Source organism: Euwallacea similis, chromosome 5, assembly GCF_039881205.1.
Source record: "Euwallacea similis isolate ESF13 chromosome 5, ESF131.1, whole genome shotgun sequence".
Taxonomy (NCBI): Eukaryota; Metazoa; Arthropoda; class Insecta; order Coleoptera; family Curculionidae; genus Euwallacea; species Euwallacea similis.
Window position 1 is genome coordinate 6,948,434 of NC_089613.1, and position 23,969 is coordinate 6,972,402.

The 23,969-nt window shown below is 33.5% G+C and overlaps 1 protein-coding gene across 1 annotated transcript; it reads right to left on the minus strand.

The window, feature by feature from the left end:
- Positions 1–2,180: 2,180 nt before the first annotated feature.
- LOC136409055 (piggyBac transposable element-derived protein 4-like) lies at positions 2,181–21,167 on the minus strand. The gene is made up of 5 exons (XM_066390338.1): positions 20,896–21,167; positions 19,035–20,842; positions 18,257–18,451; positions 2,459–2,785; positions 2,181–2,410 (listed from the first exon to the last, which is right to left on the minus strand). Exons 2-5 carry the CDS (start codon positions 20,836–20,838, stop codon positions 2,181–2,183), a joined length of 2,556 nt encoding a protein of 851 aa, XP_066246435.1. The 5' UTR covers positions 20,839–20,842; positions 20,896–21,167.
- Positions 21,168–23,969: the final 2,802 nt, after the last annotated feature.

Sequence of the window (23,969 nt, forward strand, 5' to 3'; positions counted from 1 at the left end):
TATCTTCTGACCTCAGGCACAAATGTTATGTGGAACCAGTTTTCAAAAATGGTCGAAGTCATCCAAGCCTTTGCGGAATAGTCATAATCAACTGGAAGCGTAAAGTTCTTGAAACATCTCGGATTCTTAGCTTTTCCTATTACGAGCGGTCGAATTTTATGTGCTCCAGTTGCATTAGTACAAGCAAGAAAAGTAAGCCTTGCTTTCTCTGCCTTTCTTCCGGGAGCAGATTTTTCATCGCTTTTAACTAAAGTTTTATCAGGGAGTAATCTCCAGAAAAGGCCCGTTTCATCTGCATTGTAGATTTGTTCATTCACCAAATTTCCCTTTTCAATGATGGAACGCAGATCTTGTTTAAATGGTTCGATCATTTCAGGATTAGTCGACAATTTTTCACCAGAAATTTTCAGAAATCGAATGCCATATCTGCGTTTAAAATTTTGTAGCCACCCGTCACTGGCAAAAAACTTCTCCTTTTCTTTTAATTCCCCGTATAATAACTTAGCTTTGGTTTTTAACAGTTCGCTTGTAACTGGTAGATTTTTATACCTCTGTTTGCAAAACCATTCATAAAGTCTTTTCTCCATTCTAGGCATCTCACCTTTTTTCAACGTTCTTCTTTTAAATTTTTCACACGCACATTGCGATGTTACTTTCAATATGTTCAATTTATTTATTTTTATAGCACAAATTGTAGATTTTGCGACACCATACTTTTTTGATAAACTTGTAACACTCAAACCATTCTCTAAACTTTTTATAATGCCGCTTTTTACTGATAAAGTTAACACTTTTCGCTTCATAATGATAAACTTTGCATAAACTTGTAATGTGCATCTGTCGTGGTATACGCAAGCCATACACTGATGAAATTAACCTTTCATCCCTTTCGAGTCTTTCGACATTTTCGGGGAAGTCCCTATTAATGTGGGAAGGAAAATGTTACAGGTTACCACTATAATAGTGCATATTGCCAACTAGTATTTTTGTTCACTTAATCGAGAGCAACGCTGTTCACTCTATAGAACCTGATGTTATTTGAAATAAGTGTTCATTGTAGCGGCTAGTTCACATAATAGGGTGTTCATATAACCGAGCACCTACTGTAGTTGTACATCCTTTGCTACAGTAGAGAGCAAAAGTTACATAACAGAAATGGAATTCTAAGGACTACGTTAAAATAAAAATGTTTTTTAAAAATCCGAAGCATACATGTAAAATTTTTTAATATGCTTTTGAACTATGACCATTGACGAAACTAATACGGAAATTTTGCTTTTCTATATGAAGTGGTGTAACAGTGATAATACGAAATATCAAGTTATGTCAGTTTTTGTCGATTTTAAAATAAGTGTAAATATCTCGACATTTATGATATTTTCATTAATGCTATTTTTTCATTTTCTGACTTCTCAAGGATGGGCCTTTCATCAAGCGAAGTATTGTCGAAGGTTTACGGGACACCCTATATATCGGAAGTACTTAACAGCTGAGTAAATGGCAAGTAGTTCTCGATTGTAGGTGCTGTAGTTTTTCTCATTGTTTGAGAATTTCTTTGAGAAGAAACTAAGTGGTTTTTATTAGTTGTCCTCTAATTGCTCTACGACGGCTTCCATCGCGAAATCAGAGATATCGATCGTAAGTGAAATTGGGGCTGCTGGGTTAAGATGCACGAGTAGTGCTGCATTTGCTAATTCTCTCTTGCATTGTTCGAAAGCTGTCTGAGTTTCTTTCGTCCAGTTTATCAGTGTCTTGTCGTTCTTCTTGCTATTTTTATGTAACTCATGAAGAACACGTTGGTTATGAGCTGCTTTAGGGATGCATTTTCGGTAGAAGTTGATCATACCGAGAAAGTCTGAAAGAGTCCTACGCAGAGGGTAGTTTACCATAACGGCTACCTTTTCCGGAAGTAGTGTAGAACCTTGCTGAGAGACTTGATATCATAAGAATTTTATCTCTTCCTCACCAAAAACGCACTTTTCCGAGTTGATGGTCAACCCAAATTTTTGCAGGCGTTCGAATATTGTCCTTAGGTGCTCCACGTGCTGCTTCTCGTCTTTGGATGCTATCAAGATGTCGTCGACGTACGGAAAACAAAAGTCCAAGTTTTCCAGTACTTTGTGAATGAATATTTAGAAAGATTATGCTGCGTTCCTCAATCCGAACTGCATACAAGTGAACTAAAATATCCCGAATGGGGTGTTTATAGCAGTTTTTGGGATTGAGTCCTCATCACCGGGTATCTGGTGATATGCACGCATCAAGTCCAGTGTGGAGAAGATAGTTTTTCCTTCCAAGAAATGCGTGAAGTTGTGCAAGTTTGAAAATGGATACTTATCGTCTATAGTTGCTGCATTGAGACGGCGGTAGTCCCCCACTGGTCTCCATTCGCCTGTATCCTTCTTCGGGACTATATGTAGTGAGTTAGCTCAAGGGCTCTTAGAGGATCGACAGATACCCATTTTTAGAAGGCACTGAAACTCCTGTTTGGCTAGCTTGACTTTTTCTGGGGGTAATCGTCTGGCTTTTGAGTAGATTGGTGATCCATTCGTATAGATCACGTGTGTAGTGTTGTGCTTTAAGTCGCTGGGAGCAGAGGTGAATATGGTGAGAATAGGTAATTGTTTTAGGATTTTATAGTATTTTCTGGATGCAGGAGTAGTGTGAACTGAGTATATGATAGTAGGTCTCATACAACCATACTTGTTCAGCTGCGTAGTGCTATCTATGATCCTAGAATGTCCCATATCGATCAGCACGTTGAAGTGGTGTAGGAAATCTGCACCTATAATAGCGATATCAATCTTTGCCACAATGAAATTTCTAGTGAATTTACGACGCAAGCCTAGATTAACTGATAGCCGTTTGACATTATATACTGCGTGACAAAGAAAGGTAAACACCCATTAAAGATCATTTTATTTTGATTTTTTTTTGTACCTGTTCAGTACCACATACTTATTCAATAATTACATTTTCAGCAAGATCAGAGGAAGAACTTCCCTTTTTTTTCAATAGTGTGTTGAGCATCCACGGTTCCTTATACACTCATTGATACGCCTGGGCTCGGATCTAATAAGATTGTCAATGTCTTCTTGAGGTATCTCATTCCAGGCAATCTGAACTTCATGAGTAAGGGCTGTTAAAGTCTGTGGAGGATGCTGTAAATTCAACAGTCTGCGGTCAATCATGTCCCAGACATGTTCAATAGGAGACAGATCCGGCGATCGAGGTGGCCAGGGTAAACGGTTGATTTGATGTTGATCCATGAAGGTTATTGTTTGCCTAGCAACAACATAGTATTGTCTTGCTGGAAAATAGCGTTCGGGATAGTTCGAAAATATGGAATCACATATGGCTCCAACACTTCTGGGATATAGCATTGGGCAGTCATGTTGCCTCTAATGAAAACTAGGGGTGACCTGCTACCATATGCGATAGCACCCCATACCATAACGCCTACAGTACGGTGGACATGACGTTCTCTGTCAAATTGTAGATCTCGCCTTTCACTCCGTCGCCTTCTCACCCTTGTCCAACCGTCGTTCATCCCCAGACAGAAGCGGGATTCATCACTAAAGATCACCTGAGTCCATTCTTGGTCCCACTGAATCCTCTCTCTACACCATTGTAAGCGGTTAGATCGATGTTCGCGAGTGAGAGGCAGCACCCAATGCGGACGATAGGACAAAAGGCCAAAACTTCGTATTCGGCGATATACTGTACGCATACCAACCCTATTCCCATGTTCTTCAAACCACTGATTTGCAATAGCTCGACTGCTACTAATTCGGTCTCTAAGAGCCAAAAGTCGCAATTGACGATCTTCGCGCTCTGTGGTTCCTATGAGTCGCCCAGTGCCTCTGGCTCGGTGCCCACTGCCTTCCTGAGTGCACGCCTGGTAACATCGCACTATGGTTCCTAAGGATCTGTTAGTTCTTCTAGACACTTCTCTGACCGACAGACCTGCTTCGCGCAACCCAACAATCCGCCCCCTCTCAAAGTCACTAAGCTGACGGATCTGTTCAATTCTACGAACTCTAGGCATAATGAGTACAAATTATGACCGATTGCAACACACTTCACAAAAGTTGCGATGCAAATGTGAACAAAAATGTTTAAACAAAATTTTATTTTTTTAAGGAACGACCCATGGAAACTAAAAAAAAATTAACAGATAAACTTGAAATTTTGATCATTTCTTTCTTTTTTTAAGATAAGTCAACATGCAAAAAATTATCAAAATAAAATGGTTTTTAATGGGTGTTTACCTTTCTTTGTCACGTAGTATATTTATAGGGCGTCTATCGATTAAGAAAATTTGAAAATTATTCTAGAAAGAAGTATTTCTATTTATTTTGTTAAGGAATATTTTAAAAGAAAAAGTTTTGTAGAATCATGACTAAAGCTTAAATACAAAATTTGAGCTTTGAATTCTGGATTTGAAATTGTTGTGCCTTAAGAATTGTTCTTTCGATAAAAAAACGAGTCGATGAAATCAATTTATTTATTTCATTAATTTATTCTGCCTTATAATATTAATAATTTGTTTGAATAGTTCTAGTGAAAAATATCATTCTCCATGTTCCCCTCCAACTTCTACACATTTCTCCATTCTTATATTAAATTTGGCGTATACCTTACGAATGGCTTCAGGTACATTTATTTCTATCACAGCGTCACGTATTCTTTTTTTTAAAGTATCCACGTCATGAGGTAAATTATTTGCATACACTTTTTGTTTTAAGACACCCCACAAGTAAAAATCCATCGAGGTAAGGTTAAGTGACTTGGCAGGAAAATTGATAGGCCCAAACCTACCCATCCATTTTTGTCCGAAATGCTGTGTTAACTATTGCTTTACCAAAAGGATAGATTGAGCAGGACATCCGACCTGCTGCCGGAAAACCGGAAGAATTTATGAAAGGAAAAACAAAATTCTCTAAAAGGCGTACATAAACATGTTGATTTAAATTTTCTTCAATAAAATAAGTTCCAATTATTCGATCGAAAAAAATTCCACACCAAACATTGAGTTTTTTAAAACGCTGACTTCTACATTGAATAACGTAATTTGAGTTATCAATAGCTCAATAACGACTATTTTGTGCCGAAATGTGTCCGTTAGTGCAAAAAGTTGACTCGTCGGTAAAAAAGAACATCTTGTGAAAACTTCTATTAACAAAGTAATTCTCATCAACCCATAAACGAAAGTCCAACCTTTTTGTTTCATCTTCATTTTCTAGTGTATGTTTAAACTTTGGTTTAAATGGTCTAATTTTGTTTTCTTTATAAATTCTATGTAAGTTTATTATTTTTCTTTTATTTATTATTTCTAATCTTTGTGAGCGCTTACGTAAAAATAATTTGGGATTCTCTTTCAAAGAATTAATTGCCAACACTGTGGCTGCATCGTCTTCGTTGTAAGTTTTTGTTGTTTTGCTTAAACGCAATATTGATCCCGTTGCATCAAATTGTTTTATAAGTTTGCGCAGAGCTTCGCGGGATACTACTGTATTGGGAAACCTTTCATGAAAAATGTCAATTGCTCTTTTGTAAGACATATCTCCGATTCCATAACATTTAATAAAATAAATTCGTTCTTCTTTGGTTAACATTTTGATTAAAAAAAATACTGGAGCAATAATCAATAATAATGATGATCAATTTATACCGAAATGACAATTGAAGAGTGGAAATGCCAAAAAGTAAAGTTAAATTAATTTATAACAGTGGTGCCACCTAGCGACTGATTTAATAGTCAAAGCAACTGTTTGGCACTTAGATCGTTTGCTGGGATATTGGCGTTGGTACATAGATCATGAAAGTTAATTTAAAAAAAAAATGATTATTTTGGCACATTCTTTGGTATTTCCACTCTTCAATTATCAATTCGATAGATGCCAATTTGATGTTGACATTTATTAAATAAATTAATTGATTCCATTGACTCGTTGTTTTATCGAAAGAAGAATTCTTAAAGCATAAAAATTTCAAATTCAGAATTCAAAGCTCAAATTTTGTATTCGAGCATTAGTCACGATTTTACACAACGTTTTTTTATTTATAAAATTATTCTTTAAAATAATAAATAGAGGCACTTCTCTCTTGAACAATTTTCATAATTTCTTAATCGATGGACGCCCTGTACATGTTAAGTAAATTTTTTATATTCTAAACCCATCTTTTTGGCAAGCAGAAATTTTTATGCAGAATATTTTTTGTAAAAGCAAAAATAAAAAAGCTTTTCCTCTTGTTAACTCAATCCGGGGACACACTATATATACAGGGTTCGCCATTACTCCGACCTCGGTTTCTGGTGTCTTTGTACAAATATCAATATGAAATGTTTAGTACAGTACTCATTTATATTGGAAAGCTGCATGATTTAATAATATTTTTGTTTATAGAAGGTGCTCCGTTTTCGCTGGGTAGCATAAAGTTATACTTTTTTAAATAGCAACCCATAATTTTTTTTACGCCATTTGATGAAGCTTTAATTTAGAAGAAAAACACATTAAAACATTTTTAAATTAGTTGCGGCGTTGCCATATTAGAGCAATTTCTTTAAAAATATAGCATCAGAAAAAAATAATCACAAAATTGGTGTTTTTTGAAAATTTGAAATTTGTTTTTGTAAATTAGTAAATGAAAGTCAGAAGTGCTTAAAAACTTTAAAACATTTTTTAATGCACCATATTTTTTTTGTATCTGAGCTTTCATTTGCATATTTTACAAATTGCTGAAATTAATTTTTTTAAAACGGTACCCATGATTTTTTCAAGTGTTTTTAATTCTTTATTAATTTGCAATAACATCTTTTCATTTAACATTTACAATTGTGGAAATATTTACAAAATTTCAATCAAATTGCAACAGGCATTATTATAACTAACATTTACAGTTTTAGAGATACTCATAAAGTAAAACTAAAGAATAATAAAAAACAACAAAAATTAAAAAAAGTATATTAATTTAACAACTGCTCGAAATTTAGCCCATTTTGTTGTAGGCACGTCTGAAGTCTTCGTCGTAAAGTTCGCGCACATTTTGTAACATCTCTGGTTTCACATTAGAAAATGCGGTTCTTATTCTGTTTTTCGTTGCCTTTCGTGTAGTAAAATCTTCTTGAAATACATAATATTTTACAAACACCCATAAAAAGAAATCTATGACAATAAGATCCGGAGATCTTGCCGGCCATGGCGCAGGATCTCCGTGGCCGATCCATCGGTCACGAAATTGTTCTTTTAACTAATTACGCACATTTCTAGTATAATAACAGGGAGCACCGTCCTGCTGATACCACATGGTGCGTCTTATGTTTTCCGGAACATTTCATAGTAACTGTGTCAAAAAATTATTCAAAAATTCCAAATATCTGTTGGTATTTAAACGGTCATGAAAGAAGTAAGGACCTATGATAAAATCATCCACAATTCCCCCCCATACATTGACCGTCCATTTATGCTTATGATCCACAACTCGTAAAATATGAGTATTTACATTATCATAATAACGAAAATTACGACGATTCATTTGGCTATTACTATGGAAGGTAGCTTCATCAGTAAATAAAATAGTTGATGTAGACCTGGCTTCTCATTGACTTTATTTAATACCTATTCACAGAAAGCTCTTCTTGAGTTAAAACCCCTTATAGTCAATTTTTCATATATTTCAATGTGATATGGATGATACTTATAGTTTTTTAGTACTCTTCTTACTGAAGTAGCACTAATTCCACCAAATGTTTCATTAATTTGATTGGTACTTGCATTCGGATTTTCAGCTACAGCTTGCAATACCATAAATTCTGTCTCTTCTGTTCTGACAGTTTTTCTTTGAACAGGTAGTTTGTAATGTATCAATCCGAATTATTTGTTCAAATCAAACCAATAATTTTTGTAATGCACGGGTACTTGGAGGTTGGCAAATTTTTGTTCATAAACACGAGAAGTCAAAAGGCAATTTTATTCACATTTACTTAAAATAAAAACCATGTCCACTAATTCGTTGTGTAGAAAATTTGTTTGTTGAAAATTGTGTTGAAAATTCATGAAGCAGAAGGTAGTGACAAGAAATATGGCAACTAAATGAAATAAGTAACTTATTCTTTTGTTAAATGGATCAAAGCCTACTAGAATAAACCTGTTGTATTATAATAATGCCTGTTGCAATTTGATTGAAATTTTGTAAATATCTCCATAACTGTAAATGCTAAATGAAAAGATGTTATTGCAAATTAATAGAGAAACCCTACATTAGAAACACTTGAAAAAATTCCTAGGAACCGTTTAAAAAAATGAGTTTCAGCAATTTGTAAAATATGAAAATTAAAGCTCACATACATAAAAAGTATGGTGCATTAAAAAAATGTTTTAAAGTTTTTAAGTACTTCTGACTTTCATTTACTAATTTACAAAAACAAATTTCAAATTTTCAAAAAACACCAGTTTTGTGATCATTTCATTCTGATGCTGCATTTTTAAAGAAATTGCTTTAATATGGCAACGCCGCAACTAATTAAATTTTTTTAAAAGTATTCTTCTTCTAAGTTAAGACTTCATTAAAAGATGTAAAAAAATGATGGGTTGCTATTTAAAAGAATATAACTTTATGCTGCCCAGCGAAAACGGAACACCTTGTATAAACAAAAATATTATTAAATCATGCAGCTTTTCAAGATAAATGAGTATTGTACTCAACATCTCATATTAATATTTATACAAAGACACCAGGAACCGAGGTCGGAGTAACGGTGAACCCTGTGTATGCAGGGTGTTAGTGAAATAACTTTCGTAAACTTAACCAGTGATTAAGAACATCATTTTGAACAAAAAAGTTTCTTACAAGAGGGATCGTAAATATAATTATTTCCTCGGAAAATGAAAAAAATATTTTGTGAAAATTGGCAACGTCGCGTTGTATTTATTTTATTTGCATACCTACCTAATTAGCCGCATGAAGTAGGTTTGCTTTTTTACATGTTTTTTTAGGTTTGGTAGGTTTTACAATACATAATTAACAAAATGCATTAAATTCGTGAAATTTGAAAATTATGTGATTCTTATTTTACTATTTTGAAAAGCCATTTACCTTGAAATTATTGTTATCATCTTTAATTAGCATAACATGTGACGTTACATATTTTACACCACTCACATCACACTCAAAAATAAAATGTATGATTGTTTTTGCTACATTAAATGTTTGAAATGTTCATTATTTGAGTCCATTCATGCTGTACTCCGGATACTCCTTGTTGAACTCTTTTGAACAAGGTTTAAAATTTGTTCTCCGGCTTCAGAACTAACTTCTAGCTGTCGACCGCGTTCTTTATACGGAGATATAAAGCTATCTATATCCAGAAGACTTTGGGAAACTTCCACAAATGTTTGTGGAAAGTTTCTTTCTAGATAACGATTACCGATACTCCCAGTAACTTCAGAATTTTGTAACGCCTCTCCATAAATCAAAAGCACGTTATGATACTCGCGTACAGAATACATTGTCACGTAGATATTGTTAATAAGTCGCAATAAAATCACTTAAAGCTCGCCCAAATTAACTTTTCGGATGATGATCTGTTGCGTGTACTAACAGAAGATGCAATCAGCGGGAACGAAATCATACTAAAATATTAAAAGTATGGAAAGACATACAGTTAATACAAATTTGAAAAATAAGGGTGAATTTTGTCTTATCCTTTCTCGATGGTCCCTAATGGGCTCCACATGTCCATGGCGCCAGACGTCTTTGCCCAGGATTATATGTCACATAAAATACGATAAAGTGCAGATGGTCACAGCATAACGTAGATGGTTACATAACTCTACATGTACTATTGAGGTACTAAGTCAATCTGTTTACTGCACATTCCAATGCCTTATCGCTTCACTCACAAAGTGGGAGAGCGACCCTCATAAGGGCCATAAAAAACAATCATAACAAAAACAAACTCCTCTTCCTCGGTCACGTTCACTGCCGCGTTGCCGCTTACGTTTATTTTTACCGTATAAGTTATTAATTAAGTTTTCAATGCTTTTAATTTCATTGCTTTTAGCTATGTTATTGTTGAATAATTTTAAGATTTTTGTTACATGTCAAACAATCAACATGTGTCAAGTACATTTTTCCACATTTTATTCAAATTTTAAAGCTTATCATAGCTTTTCAGTTACTAATTTTGACATTTTTTTTTTAACTATTGGGTTTTCGGCTCCCATTGTAAGGAACTTTTTTGTTCAAAATAATGTTCTTAACAAGTTAAGCGCCATTTGTATCTTTTTGGATATAGGTGGCCTTGGTCACTTAAGTCATCTGTATCTTAACGAATGCGAAATATTCTTACGTTGAGCTTGCTGTATTCGAATAACTGTACAGATGCAAGTTAGATTTTCCTTCCAAGAAAAGGGATGTTTTAAAAAAACGCAAAGAGCATTCAACTAACTATTTTATTTCTGAACACTAAAAGCTCCTTTTTTCCGTGATTCCTATAATTTACAGTTACTCACATAATTGAGTATACACCTCTGAATTTATCAAATATGGTTCTAATTTTCAAATTTTAACCGACTTTTTGAATGCCGATTCTGCATCTAAATAAGTCTTACAATGTCAACAACATTATATTAAAAAAAAAATTTCAAACAAGTACTTTTACAACGGATATTGAATATTTTAAGAAATCAAAGCGAATTACGATGACACAAAATTAAAGATACGCCTGCAAATAATCTATAAAATATCTACGGAATTTAGAAAAAAAAGTTGTTTACGCACTTAGGAATTCTTGGTTTTATATGTCAGTTGTTTTCTGTAGTTACTTGCATTAGTAAATCATCTTAAACAAAAATGGCACATGTTCGAAGCGAAATATCAATTGATATGAGAAAGAAAATTATAAAGTGGTATTGCCTAGGAAAATCGTTTCGTGAAATAGGAAAATTGATTGACAAAAACCATTCCACAATACAGAAGATTATTAATCGGTACAGATATGAAGGAACAATCGAAAATAAACCTGGAAGAGGAAGGAAAAGGTTCCTGAGTTCTCAAGATGAGCGTTTTATATTGCGACAAATTAAAGGAAATCCTAAAAGTGTTGCACAACTACGTCAGGAGGTCGAGGAAAGAATACATCGGACGATATCCAATGAAACAATACGAAGAGTACTTCGGAACAACAATTTTCATGGTAGAATTGCACGTAAGAAACCCTTCATTTCCAAACGAAATCGTCTTAAAAGACTGGAATTTGCCAAAAAATATGTTAATTGTGATGTATCGTTTTGGAACAACGTAATATTTTCCGATGAGACCAAAATCAATTAATTTGGCTCTGATGGTCGTCAAATTGTTTGGAGAAAGCCAAATACTGTCTTCAAAACAGAGCACACCGTTCCTACTGTAAAACACGGAGGCGGTAGTGTACTATTGTGGGGTTGTATGGGAACTGAAGGAACTGGGACTTTGGAATTCATCGACGGCATTATGAATAAGGAGAGATACATAGAAATTGTAAAAAATAATTTGCATCGTTCAGCTGAAAAATTAAAAATGCCTCGATGTTACTACTTTTACTAAGACAACGATCCCAAACACATTGCGGCTATAGTTAAGCAGTGGCTAATATACAACGTTCCTCGATTAGTAAACCCACCCCCACAATCACCAGATATCAATCCCATAGAAAATTTGTGGATGGATATGAAAAGGACCCTTAAAAAAAAACAATCTTCAAATATCTTCCAACTCAAGCAAGATATTATTGATGTGTGGGAAAACATCCCGTCTTCCGTTACGAAAAATTTGGTAGCATCTATGCCAGATCGTCTAAAGGCCGTAATTGATGCTAAGGGATTTGCAACCCATTATTAAACAAAATTATCCTTAGAAATTCATTATTATTAAGCGGTGTATCTTTAATTTTGTGTCATCGTATTTCGCTTTGATTTCATAAAATATTTAAAATACGAAGTTAAATTGATTTTTTGCAATTTCTTTTTTTAATATACTGTTGTTGAAGTTGTATCAATTATATAGAGAGAGATATGTTATTCCAAAAGCTGTTTAAATTGAAAAAATAGACCTTTATTTGATAAAATCAGAGGTGTATACTCAATTGTGTGAGTAACTGTATATCGTAGGTTTGCTGACTCTGCCGATTCCTAGGAAATAGTTGTTTTGCACTCTCGTGGGAAAGAACCTTTATTACGGGTACCCATCCTTTGTTGTTTTGAAGGTTGAATATGTAACTTGCATATAACACCTTAGTAAATTTGTTGCTCATGGCTCGTTAGACCAAAATATATTATTGGCCAGCGATTTTTTTTTAGTTCCAATAATACGCTATTTATAAAAAAACATATATTTAATTTATGACTATTAAAGAAACATTTTAAACAGTAAAATTATTCACAAACACTGTATTTGTGTCGAGTTTGCGAAGATTTTGATTGAGCATATTCCCAATCATGGGTATTTTTTAGTTTTTCATAGCAAGCTGAACATTTAATTTTTTTGCTATATTCAACTAAAATATGATTTTCATCAATTTGATTAGGCTGGGGTGGCTTTGTGGAACACTCTTCTAAGTTGTTCCGGTTAGTAATTTTACTACTAATTTGCGATACTATTTTATCCCTTTACGTAAACTTGTTGAATACGATTTTAGTTGGTCTGAAAGGTCAATAACACCTTTACATTTATTTTAATCTAATATTATTGTCGGTTTTTCTATTATTTCCTCGTGTCTATTTATAGTAACCATTGAATCATTGTGTTTTGTGGAAATCATCAAAATGTCTTTCTTGTCTTCCATTTCAATATAATATAACCAGTGTTACTTTGTGAACTTGCAGCTTCGTACCTATTTCATTGTGCTTTTACAACCTCTGATGGATTATATTTTCTGTTGGAACGTAAGATGCCTACCAAATAAGTTTTTCTCTTTAGAAGCTCATGCGCTAAAGAGTACTGCTATAAAAATTATCAGTATAGATAGTTCTTCCTTTATCGAGCAAATTTCCAGATAAATCTAATACAGTTTTAGTTGTCGCAGAAATATTCATTGTATCTGACTTAGCTTTGCCACAATAAACCTTTAGGTTAAAGGTATAACCTCCTTGCAAACATAGGTTATACAATTTTATTTCAAATCGGTGCCTTTTATTTGGAATGTATTGTTTTAAACTGAGCTGGTTACGAAAAGGAACTAGTGTCTCATCAATGCAAATATCTTTTTTGGAATATAGGCATATTGAAAACGTTCAATCAGCTTGTTTATTATTAACTTTGTATAGACAATCATTTTCTGGCGGATTGAAGTTATCACAAAAATGCCATGTTCTTACTAGCAACTCAAATCTATTTCGTGAACATATTGACTTTATTTTATTTGAGTATATCTCGTTCTTGTACCAATAATCTTTAACTTGAGGTAATCTACCTAAACCCATCCAAAGTAAAGCTGACAAAAACATTTTCATTTCATCAATAGTGGTATTATACCAACTGTTTATACGTGCATGAGGTAAACTTAAGAGCATAACTACAGCACTACTCCAATTTTTAATCTAAACTTGTATTTCAATTATATTTTAAAATAATTTTGGTGCAGATGAGATAAAGCACTCTAAACCATTGATTTGTAACAAATTTAGTAAATCTAGAAACTAATGTGTTTAAATTATTACAAAAAAACAAAAAAATGGTAGGTGCATAACTATAGCACCACACAACATTCGTTAACAAAATAATTATTTTTAACACTTATTCTTCAAAATTAATAGTGAGTTGGGTTTCCATTTCTTCTAATCACTTCAAAAATCCTAGAAGTCATGCTATTAATTAAACTATTTATAATATCCGGTTCTAAATTGTTCCAACAATTCTCCAAAGCAGTTTTTAATTCATTTAGGGTGTCATATTGCTTGTTATTTTGATATAGCCGACGAACCAAAATACCCTAAAGATTTTCCATTGGATTTAAGTCAGGGGAACAAGCAGGTCAGTTTAAGAAATCAATACGATGTTCTTCAAACTATCTCTTCGATTCTCTGCTAACATGAATTCTGGCGTTATCTTGTTGGAAAATTAGTTGCCTATCTGCATTATTATTTAAGTATGGTAATAAATGTGCCTGGAGAACGTCAAAATATTCTCTGCTGTTCATCCTCGTTGAGGGGTAAGCCAGAGTTAAAACACCTGCTTTATTAAATGCCCCCCATACCATTAGCGTGCCACCACCAAAATTACGTTTGGAGAGATATTGAGGTTCCTTTCTCAAATCCCTCCAATACGAGTTGAATCCGTCTGGGCCATCTAATTAAATTTTTTTTTCGTTGGAAAAGATTATTTACAATAGACAGAGCTTAATTTATTCGACAGTTATGATGTTATTTGTTACCTTATCAAAGTTACGATTCATGTTTTCCCGAGCAAATTCTAGTCTTGCAATTTTATGTCGAGGAAGGAGTCTTGGAGCTTGTTTTAGTTTTTGACGCACGATATAATAATTTTTGGTAACAGTACCGTAAACGGTTTTCGCTCCGATCGTTCTGATTTTTTAATATGTTATTCTAAAGGTCATTTTGAACAACTTTTCTAAAGGGACAAGGGCGCGCAAATGCCTTTTTCACACTTTTTTTTAGGTTGAACATTTTTCCAAATCCAACTGTCTTACGGGACCGTGAAGCGAATAGGAGTGCTGGGTGGGGTAAACTGCTTCACTATGGGTATGTAATATTTTGTTGCTTTAAAGATCTGAAACGTTGTTGATAATTACCTCACTCAACACTCCAATTCACTCCATGAATCCCGAAAGACACTTCACTTAATCGACTAAAATACTAGCGTGGCCCCTGCGCAAGAAAGATATACAAAAATTTTACAATTTTATTTTAATTGCAATCGCAATTGAAAAAAATATAAATTCTGATCAAAATAAGTAAATGAAAAACATATTGCTTGATAAGAATTGAAACTAAATGAAATAAATTTCCTTTACTGAGGTGATCCGAACTAACCTAAACTAACCTGAACTAAATGAAATAAATTTCCTTACTGAGGTGGATGTTGATCGGGGCAAGTTTGCGTTTTGCTTGCTGTCTCACCCCAAACACAAGGGGGGCACAGTTGATTGGCAGTGCTGAGGTGAACAGTATCTCTTATGTTTAGATTTTATTTTTGTTCAAAGGACCACAGCTTATTTGGCGCTGAACCAATGCAGAACAAACACACTTGATAACAAAACACTTATTTTTTATTTTACTAACTGTCCAACACTATTGCACAGGTGACAAAGGTCATAACGAAGTGTAGAATTAGGGTCAACTAGAAAACCCCAAGCGACCACCGATTATCATGAACCTTTGACGATCGGGAGTTTTTTGGGACAGGGCAAATGTTGTGTTTTAATTGAGAGCCGTATTGAGATCCTACTGAGGCTGTAGGAGTATAAAAAGAAAGTTGGAGAGGCGTTGCGTGTTGTGAGAAAGACTATATGAGACTGTTTTAGACCAACTCAATAACTTAATCTTCCCACCGAATATGAACCTCATCTTATCCATATATATTTTTACCACCTCATAGTCATACCAATTACTGTGAATTATTAGTGCAGGGGAAAGGACTGCTTATCAATACGGTGCCATGAAGGTGTGAGAAAAATGATGGGTGAGAAGAGTTATGAGCGTGGGAAGAGTGTGGAACATGTATGCATTTCGATAATGTAAACACTGCCCTTAAGGGTGATTAAGAAGGGTTTACGTTGGCAAAGAAAGAAATTTATTATTAGGTGAAGATGTTGGGTATTTTCCCAACAGATGTAACTTTGCAATTTCAATAGAGAAATAATGAATGTCGCTTAATAAAGGAAATGACCGTTTAAACAAAAATTCTGCTAGATATCCAACAAAATGGGGCTCTTTTCTTCCATATCTGGGAATTCCACCACGAACATCTCTCCATATACGCTCTATATTCTGAGTGTGAATTTGCGGATCATTAGGACCAACATACTGAAAGGAGTGATTAATTTGCAAGTGCTGATATTCTTCATTTTTTAAAACATCATATGCTCTCCAACAATCCGATACAATAGTGGTTCCAGGATGTGTATCCATTCTTTAATAATTTGGAGCAAAATTTGTGAGGTCCTATTTTCAACTGCAACTAGAAAAACTCTCTTAGTATCTCTTTCGAACCCACCAAAGATCCATTTTCCTTGAATCCTACGTCCTCTATTGAATTTTCGCTTCCCAAACTTTGCTTCATCTATTTCCACAATTTTTCCAACTCCACCAATTTTTCTGAATTTTTAAGTACCCACTGAATACATACTTCTCTGCAATATGATGACCACTTTCCAACAGTATTGGAATTGCATTTAAGCTCTTTCATTATAAATCGTTGTTGAGGAAATCCTAATCGTAACCACAAAACAGTGAAATACATTATATTCTCCAACGATAATTTCGACATTTGAAACCACGTTCCTCTTTTTGCATTTTTTTTGAAGGCACACTTCTTAACTTTTTTACTTTTCTTGTATTTTCGGCCACAAGTAAACAATAAACTATTTATGTTAATTTCTAATCGATTTTTACAAGTTTTGCAATAGCTATATTTCACTAACAGTCCATGATTTATTAAAAAATCCACGAATTGCCTTCTATCACTTAACATTACGATAAAATCCTTTAACGATAATTCACAACCCTTACAAACTATCTTTCCCTTCAAACTAGTCCAAAATATCAAAACAAAACGTTTTTATGTGAGACATGAATGCTGGGAGAATCAAGTAATGTTGTCGAATTGATAAATTCAAAATGATTATTTGGATGAAAAATGGAAATGTGTTACCTTACCTTACCTTACCTTACCCCACCCAGCACCCCTATTCGCTCCACGGTCCCGTAAGACAGTTGGATTTGGAAAAATGTTCAACCTAAAAAAAAGTGTGAAAGAGGCATTTGCGCGCCCTTGTCCCTTTAGAAAAGTTGTTCAAAATGACCTTTAGAATAACATATTAAAAAATCAGACCGATCGGAGCGAAAACCGTTTACGGTATAATTACCTAATTTTTAATTATTGTTCTTCTTATTGTCCACCTTGAGACGTTCGTTCCACATTCTTGCCCTATTTTTTTGCAACTTTTTACACTGTTACTCGCGATGGCAATGAGTCTTCTTTCAGTTCTGGGGGAAATTTTTTTCTTGGGACCACCTTTTTTGTTAGTTCCATATTCAGCAGGGTTTCTCAAATAATTCATCACAATTTTATGTGACCAATTAATTCGTCGTCCGATTTTTCGTAAACTAAGACCCTCATTATGAAAACTAAAATTTTTCCCTTTTCCAACTCCGAGAGATAACTACCACGAGGCATTTTCAGTCGAAACTGTGAAATGAACTAATTGTTATTCAATTTATTACCCTTATTTAATAATTGACTGAATGTTCGTATCACAGCCAACTTTAATGTGGTGCTATAGTTATGCACCTATAATTTTCTTATTTTTTTGTATTAATTTAACTACATTAGTTTCTACAATAGCTATAATTGCTAAATACCAATATTTTAGATTGCTGTACGTTATTACAGTAGACATTATTTAAAATTATAATTGAAAAACAAAGTTTGATCAAAAATTGGGGTGGTGCTATAGTTATGCTTTTGAGTTTATATTAGTAGCTTAAGACTTAATACTTTGAGCATATCTATTAATTTCGGTTAGTGCCATGTAACTGAATACCTCATCTGTTATAAAAATATTATAAAAATCTACCTCTTTTTTGTCTTTGTACTCATATAATATCTCTTTTCTTACCCCTACTTCTGTTTCTGTGAAATTAAAAATTTTCAACTTAGATTGTGTAAAATTATCCCAAATAATTGTACTAGTTTTCTATTTTCATTATGAATTTCATCGTTACCCATTTCCATTTCTTCATTATCACTGCTTGCAGTTTCTGATGTTATAACGGATACAATGGTTTCACTAATTGAGGTCTAACGACTAGAAAAAAATAAAATAAACAAAAATGGTCAGTGGAATAAAATTAGAAAAATATCTGAAGTAGAGGGCTTACTGAAATCATATTGTTGATCAAGTTTTTTTGTTTCTTTTGTATTGCTGACAGAAACTTAAAAAAAACTACAAGTAAATGAAAACATCGAAATGATATGTAATTTACCAGAAGAACACTATCGAACTAATGTTTTTTTTTTTCATTTTTTTATTTACATTGAATGTCAGAATTTTTTTTGTTGTAAAAACTCTTTTTCTTGATAGGAATATCTTCATCGCTTGAACTTTTACTTTCAAAATCTTTTTTATACTCCGATTCACTTGCACTGAAAGGTTCTTCCTCTTCTGACAAATCTATTAGGTCCCACAATTTTTCCAGATAAGTTTGCTCTTGTTCGTATGTAATTTTCACTTAGAATTCATAATGTATAATCACAAAAATGCAACCACGACAAGAGTCACTTTATAAATGCAGGTAACACACACTAACATGCGATATGAATAACAAGTTCGAACTTGAATACACACATTTTATTGATGTATTTATATTAATAGTAGTAAAGTAACCAGAACCTAAAATTGATGATAATTGGCTACCTATATTCAATTGAATACAACAATTTTTTATTTTAAAAAAATTATTTGCTTGAATTATAAAAAAAATATATAAAAAAAAGAACTAAGAACGCAAAACTTATTTGAAAATTTACTCTAAAAATGTGTTATTTAAATTTCTTGGTGTTTTTTTTATTATTGTTTAATAGTTTTGATATGGTTAAAAATTATCGTTTTAACCCTAGAATACGGGACTCTTTACCCTGAACGTAAACACAGGATTATCGTAAATTTTACGACGCCATGAATATTTATATTTAATTCTATTTCTCAAGTTATTAAGAAACGGCAAATATAACGAATATATTATTTGTAATTCAAACAAACTTGTAACATTACAAAATGAATATTATTTTTTAACTTTCAGTGCATTTTTTACAAATATTTCCGCGGTGTTCCCCACATATTGGCTGTTTGCAGTCTTTGCAATAATTAGTGGTCATTCGACTTTTTTGGCTAGGACAATAGAAACATGTTTTTCTTTTTTTTTCTTGAGGGTTGTTGGCGTCTTCTTCTGGCCCTAAATCAAGAATTGATGCTATATCTTGGCGAAGATTTCGACGTAAAGTCGAGCTATTATATCGTTGTAGCATCCATGACTTAGCCAGACACTGGCTTAAATTGATCATATACTGGTATCTGGACAGAGGTTTTTTACCAGTTTTTAATATATTGAATGTGTAAATGACATAAGAATTTATGCTACTCATATTTATCATGCCATAAAATACACATAAAGGCCATCTCCGTGTTTTTCTACTTGAACTCATATTGGAACACATTTGATCAAATGTGTCCACACTTCCCTTTGTTTGGTTATAATTATGAATAATTGCTGGTCTACCAGTTGGTTCCATGACTTCTGCTCCCTCATGCATTGTTGAGAGTAACAGAACTATTTTGTTTTTTCGTGGCATATAAGATAGTAGTGTCTTTTTCTTGTCGAAGCAAAACATTGACGTATTTGGGATTCGACTTTTTACATTCAATAACTCATTTGGAATTTCCCTTTTATTTTTGCGTATAGTTCCTATCATTGTTAATTTGTAGGGATCTTGTAGTAGCTGGTCAGCGAGCGAAACTGATGTGAACCAATTGTCCATGGTAATATTGCGATTTGTACCGTGAACCGACTTCGTTAATTCTTTTACATAAAACTCGGATAGTGGTAAACCATTTGTCGGTGTTTTTTTTCCCAAATAAGGGCTTGCATCTAACATGTATTTGGTTGAAGAATCGCACACCATTACAATTTTCACTCCATACTTCGCTGGTTTATTAGGAATGTACATCCTAAATGGACAACGTCCCCGAAAAGCTAGGAGTTGTTCGTCAATGGTGAGGTATGAAGACGGAGTATATGACGTTTTACATGTTTCAATCAAAATGTCCCAAATCACTCGGATATGTGCAAATGGATCATTTAGTTTTCTCTCTTGTCTAGTTTCTTTAGCATCGAACCTTAGGCAATTTAGCAGGAAATAAAATCGGTCATAACTCATGCATGCTCTATAAAAAGTACCCGAAATAGTGATATCAAACATATGCTTTACTGATAAATGATTATCTTTCTTTGGAGCAGACAGTACTAAAATACCGAACATAGCTTTTAGTTCATCTTTTGTCGTTTGGGAGACATTCTGGTGGCCGCTGAACTTTTCCGATTGTATGGCGATTTGTGCATTTGTATGTTCCAAAATAATATTTAAAATTTTGTCCGAAAAGAAATGAAGAAAGTATTCGTCCAAAGTAGAACAGTCCCTTGCTGCGCCTTTAGGACCGGATATAAAATGTACAATATTTCTCGCAGCTGTTCTTTTGGACTTTTTGGGTATTTGTGTGGACCACTTATGGCCATTCTTCCCTTTTAGATTCATATTTTCGAAACTGGCAATATGTTTTGAACGGGTACGCAATTGTGATAAGGGAATATCATCCTCATCTAATTCGTCCATTATTTCTCCAGTTTGATCGGGAATATTATCTTGTTGATTGGTATAAGAAGCCAAATTTTCATCATATTCATTATCGGTATCGGAACCAATTGACGCAGCTTCCAAAATGTCCTCTTCCCACTCACTTCCCCTGTCCTCATAGGACTCTGGATCACTTTCATTTCCAGTCAATATACGTGCCGCTTCATCCTCTAATTCCTTTTGCTTCAAAAATTTTAAATTGGACATGATACTACAAAAATATTTGCAATCGTACATGTAGGCAGAAAAACCAAGCAATCTTACCTATATTACATATGTATGTATATTTTATAACAAAAAATAGAAAAAATAACAAAACTTAAAAAACCGTACTTATTAAAAAAAACTAATGTGAACACGGGACTGTCGTAAAAATTACGACTCAATTTGAAAAAAATCGATTTAGGGAGATAATTTAAAGCAGGTGCATATTACACTGTATTGCACAATACTACGTTTGAAGGTACTCAGATAGCCAGTCTCATAAGTTAACCGAAAGTAGGCGAAAATTGACGAAATCGGGCGAGCTTCGTAAAATTTACGATAGTCCCGTATTCTTCCGTTAAGCATCATTTGTATTTATCATGCAATGTAATGTTCAAATTAATTTAATTCGAAAATGGAGCGTTCTATCAATGTTAACCAAGAGTACCTTTTTTTCTGGACAAATATGTGGTTTCATAATTTTGTATCAGCAGCTAAAAAACCGGGCACATTAAAAAAATGTAGCATTTTTTAACTCCGACGCCTCTCGTGCGGCACGCCTCTGACGAAATATTTTCCATTCAGCTACATCAGTCAATTAAGGTTTAAAAGGAATAAAATCATACAAAATTTCATAAAGTTATCTTGCATCGTTTTGGAAATATGTCAAAATAACCATCATCAGAGTTATGTCTTTAAAGAGCCATACATCGTTAAAAAAGCATTTTTCGATATATGTTTATATAAAGTTTTGGTGTTATTTTTGGACGTAATTTATGCTGTTTAAGTATGGTGTCTTGAATTCGGGACACCCTGTATACAGGGTATTTCCTAACTCTATGGCCAAACTTCAGGGAACGATTCTTCAAGCAAAAATATGAAGTAAAGTTCCTATTAACTTGGGTCCGGAATTGCTTCTTAAGGGAGCTACCACTCTTTAAAGATGGCGGTCCAAAAACTGATTTTTGACTAACTGAAAAAGAATTAATAACAATATTAATAATATTTATTTAACAAAATGCAAGAACATTTTAAATATTTCATTATCTAAGTGCTTGAAATGATGAGGTGGTCTTCTTCTTGAAGGATTCCGCACCCTTGCAAAAATTCCAGGAGTATTTTTAATTATTTCACAACAACGGATTATTCGCGTTTTAAGTTCACTTTCAGTATTTATTGGTATTTGATAAACTAAGGATTTTAAATAACCCCACAGAAAAAACTCTAATGGATTTAGGTCAAGTGACCTGGAAGGCCAAGCTTGCGCTTCTAAGCGACCTATCCAACGATTCGGAAATTCGTTATTTAAATACTGACGTGTTATATACTAAAATGGGCTGGCGCCCCGTCGTGCATCAACCACATCTCTTGATAGCTAGAGGTACTTCTTCTAATAACTGCGGTAATTGCGTTTTTAAAAATCTTTCATACATATCACCTGATAACCTCGCAGGGAGAAAGTAAGGCCTAGTGAGATTATCACCAACAATTTCAATCCACACATTCAATGAAAATTCATATTGAAAATATGATTGCACTATAGCATTTAGATTTGTATCCATCCACTGGTGATTGTTATGAAAATTCGCAATACCACTTCTTGAAAGTAAACAAAATTTTCATATTAAGTCTTTCAAAGTTCTGAAAATACCATTCACAAAACGCTATTCGTCGTTGAAAATATCACTTCAGGAGAGCCTGCACCCTTTGAAAGTAGTATGGGTATAATAAATTTTCATGAAAAATATTCCATACTAATTTATTGCTGATTCGAAGTTCTTGGCCAATTTTTCTGGTGCTGGCTTCTAGATCATTTTCAACACTGTGAAGAACTTGTTCTTCAAATTCTGGAATGCGGACAGTTACAGGCTTACCACCTACATTTACATTTTTAAAACAGCCGGTTTCGCAGAGTGTAGCGTGAATGTTTGAAAATGTTTTTCTATCCGGTGCTTCTCTGTTTGGAAGTCTTTCCATGTACAATCGTCTTGCTTCTCTAGCATTCTCATTTGCCAAACCATACATAAAATGAATATCGGTCATTTCTTGATTCGTAAAATGATTCATTTTAATTATTTTTTAGCTATTTTTGTGAAACGTTGTACTAACCTTAATGAAAACTCAAAGTAATACTAAATAAATGACATTAGGAAAAATCTAGTAGGCGCTTGTCAATTCTAAAGTTGCCATATTACTTAGACAGTTTTAAATGGGTTGGACCCAATATTCCTTACATAAATGTTGAGTTTCAGAATTACAGGGTGTTAAAGGTTGAAATTTGATTTTAAAATTCCTTAATAATTTTTTGTGTTTTTGTAGCATCAACACAAAAATTGGTATACTTAGGTTTTGTAAGATGTCAAGTAAGAATTTTGATCTAATTTTTATGTAATTTCTAGAAAGCGCTAGTTACGACTCATTGCAAGTGTATATTTGGTCTTATTTTTGTATGAATGCAACTGAAATCAAATTTTATTTCACATTATGAAAGAACGTCTGTTTTTACTCCAAAAAGGTATTCTTGTTTAATCCCGATATCTCTCTTCGTTTACGAGATTTTTACCCATAAGCTAGTTAGTGTCGTACCATTTCAAATCCTCAAAAACGATGATGGCTACAAGTGCTCCAACATTTCAACAATATTTTTCCACATCGATGGATCGATTGTGGAAATGTATTTCCATGGCTCGCGAGAAGTCTAGACCTAAAGGTCAAATACCATATCTTTGTTTAAAAAAAAAAAAAGACATTTATTAACTTGATTTTATTGATTTTCAAATAAATCTGTTGGCGCATTAAAAACAAATGAAAAATAATTCTTATCTAAGCAGCTATTAAAAATGACCAGCTTCCACCTCAATACACTTTGCTATCTTTTTTCTCAAAGATTTTATTATCTTTTTTTTATATTTATATATTTGTATATCGCCGTTATTCTTAATTTCATCAGCTGCTTGTTGAATTTTTTGCCACAATTCCTCTCGAGTATTAATTGTCCCTTTGTATACAAGGGCTTTCATACTTGACCATATTGAGAAGTCCAGTGAGTTGAGATCTAGACTTCTCGGGGGCCATAGAAATGTACTTCCACGACCGATCCATTGATGTAGAAAAATATTGTTCAAATGTTGGCG

Bases quoted from the DNA above. Each gene is read 5' to 3' on its own strand.
- LOC136409055 (XM_066390338.1), bottom strand. From the start codon at position 20,838: ATGTCCAATTTAAAATTTTTGAAGCAAAAGGAATTAGAGGATGAAGCG. The intron at 2,786-18,256 runs GTAAATAAAAAA...TCGCTATTATAG, and splicing joins AAAAAATTCTGACATTCAAT to GTGCAGATTTCCTACACCAC. The intron at 2,411-2,458 runs GTATCTGTCGAT...CACTACATATAG, and splicing joins TCAGTGCCTTCTAAAAATGG to TCCCGAAGAAGGATACAGGC.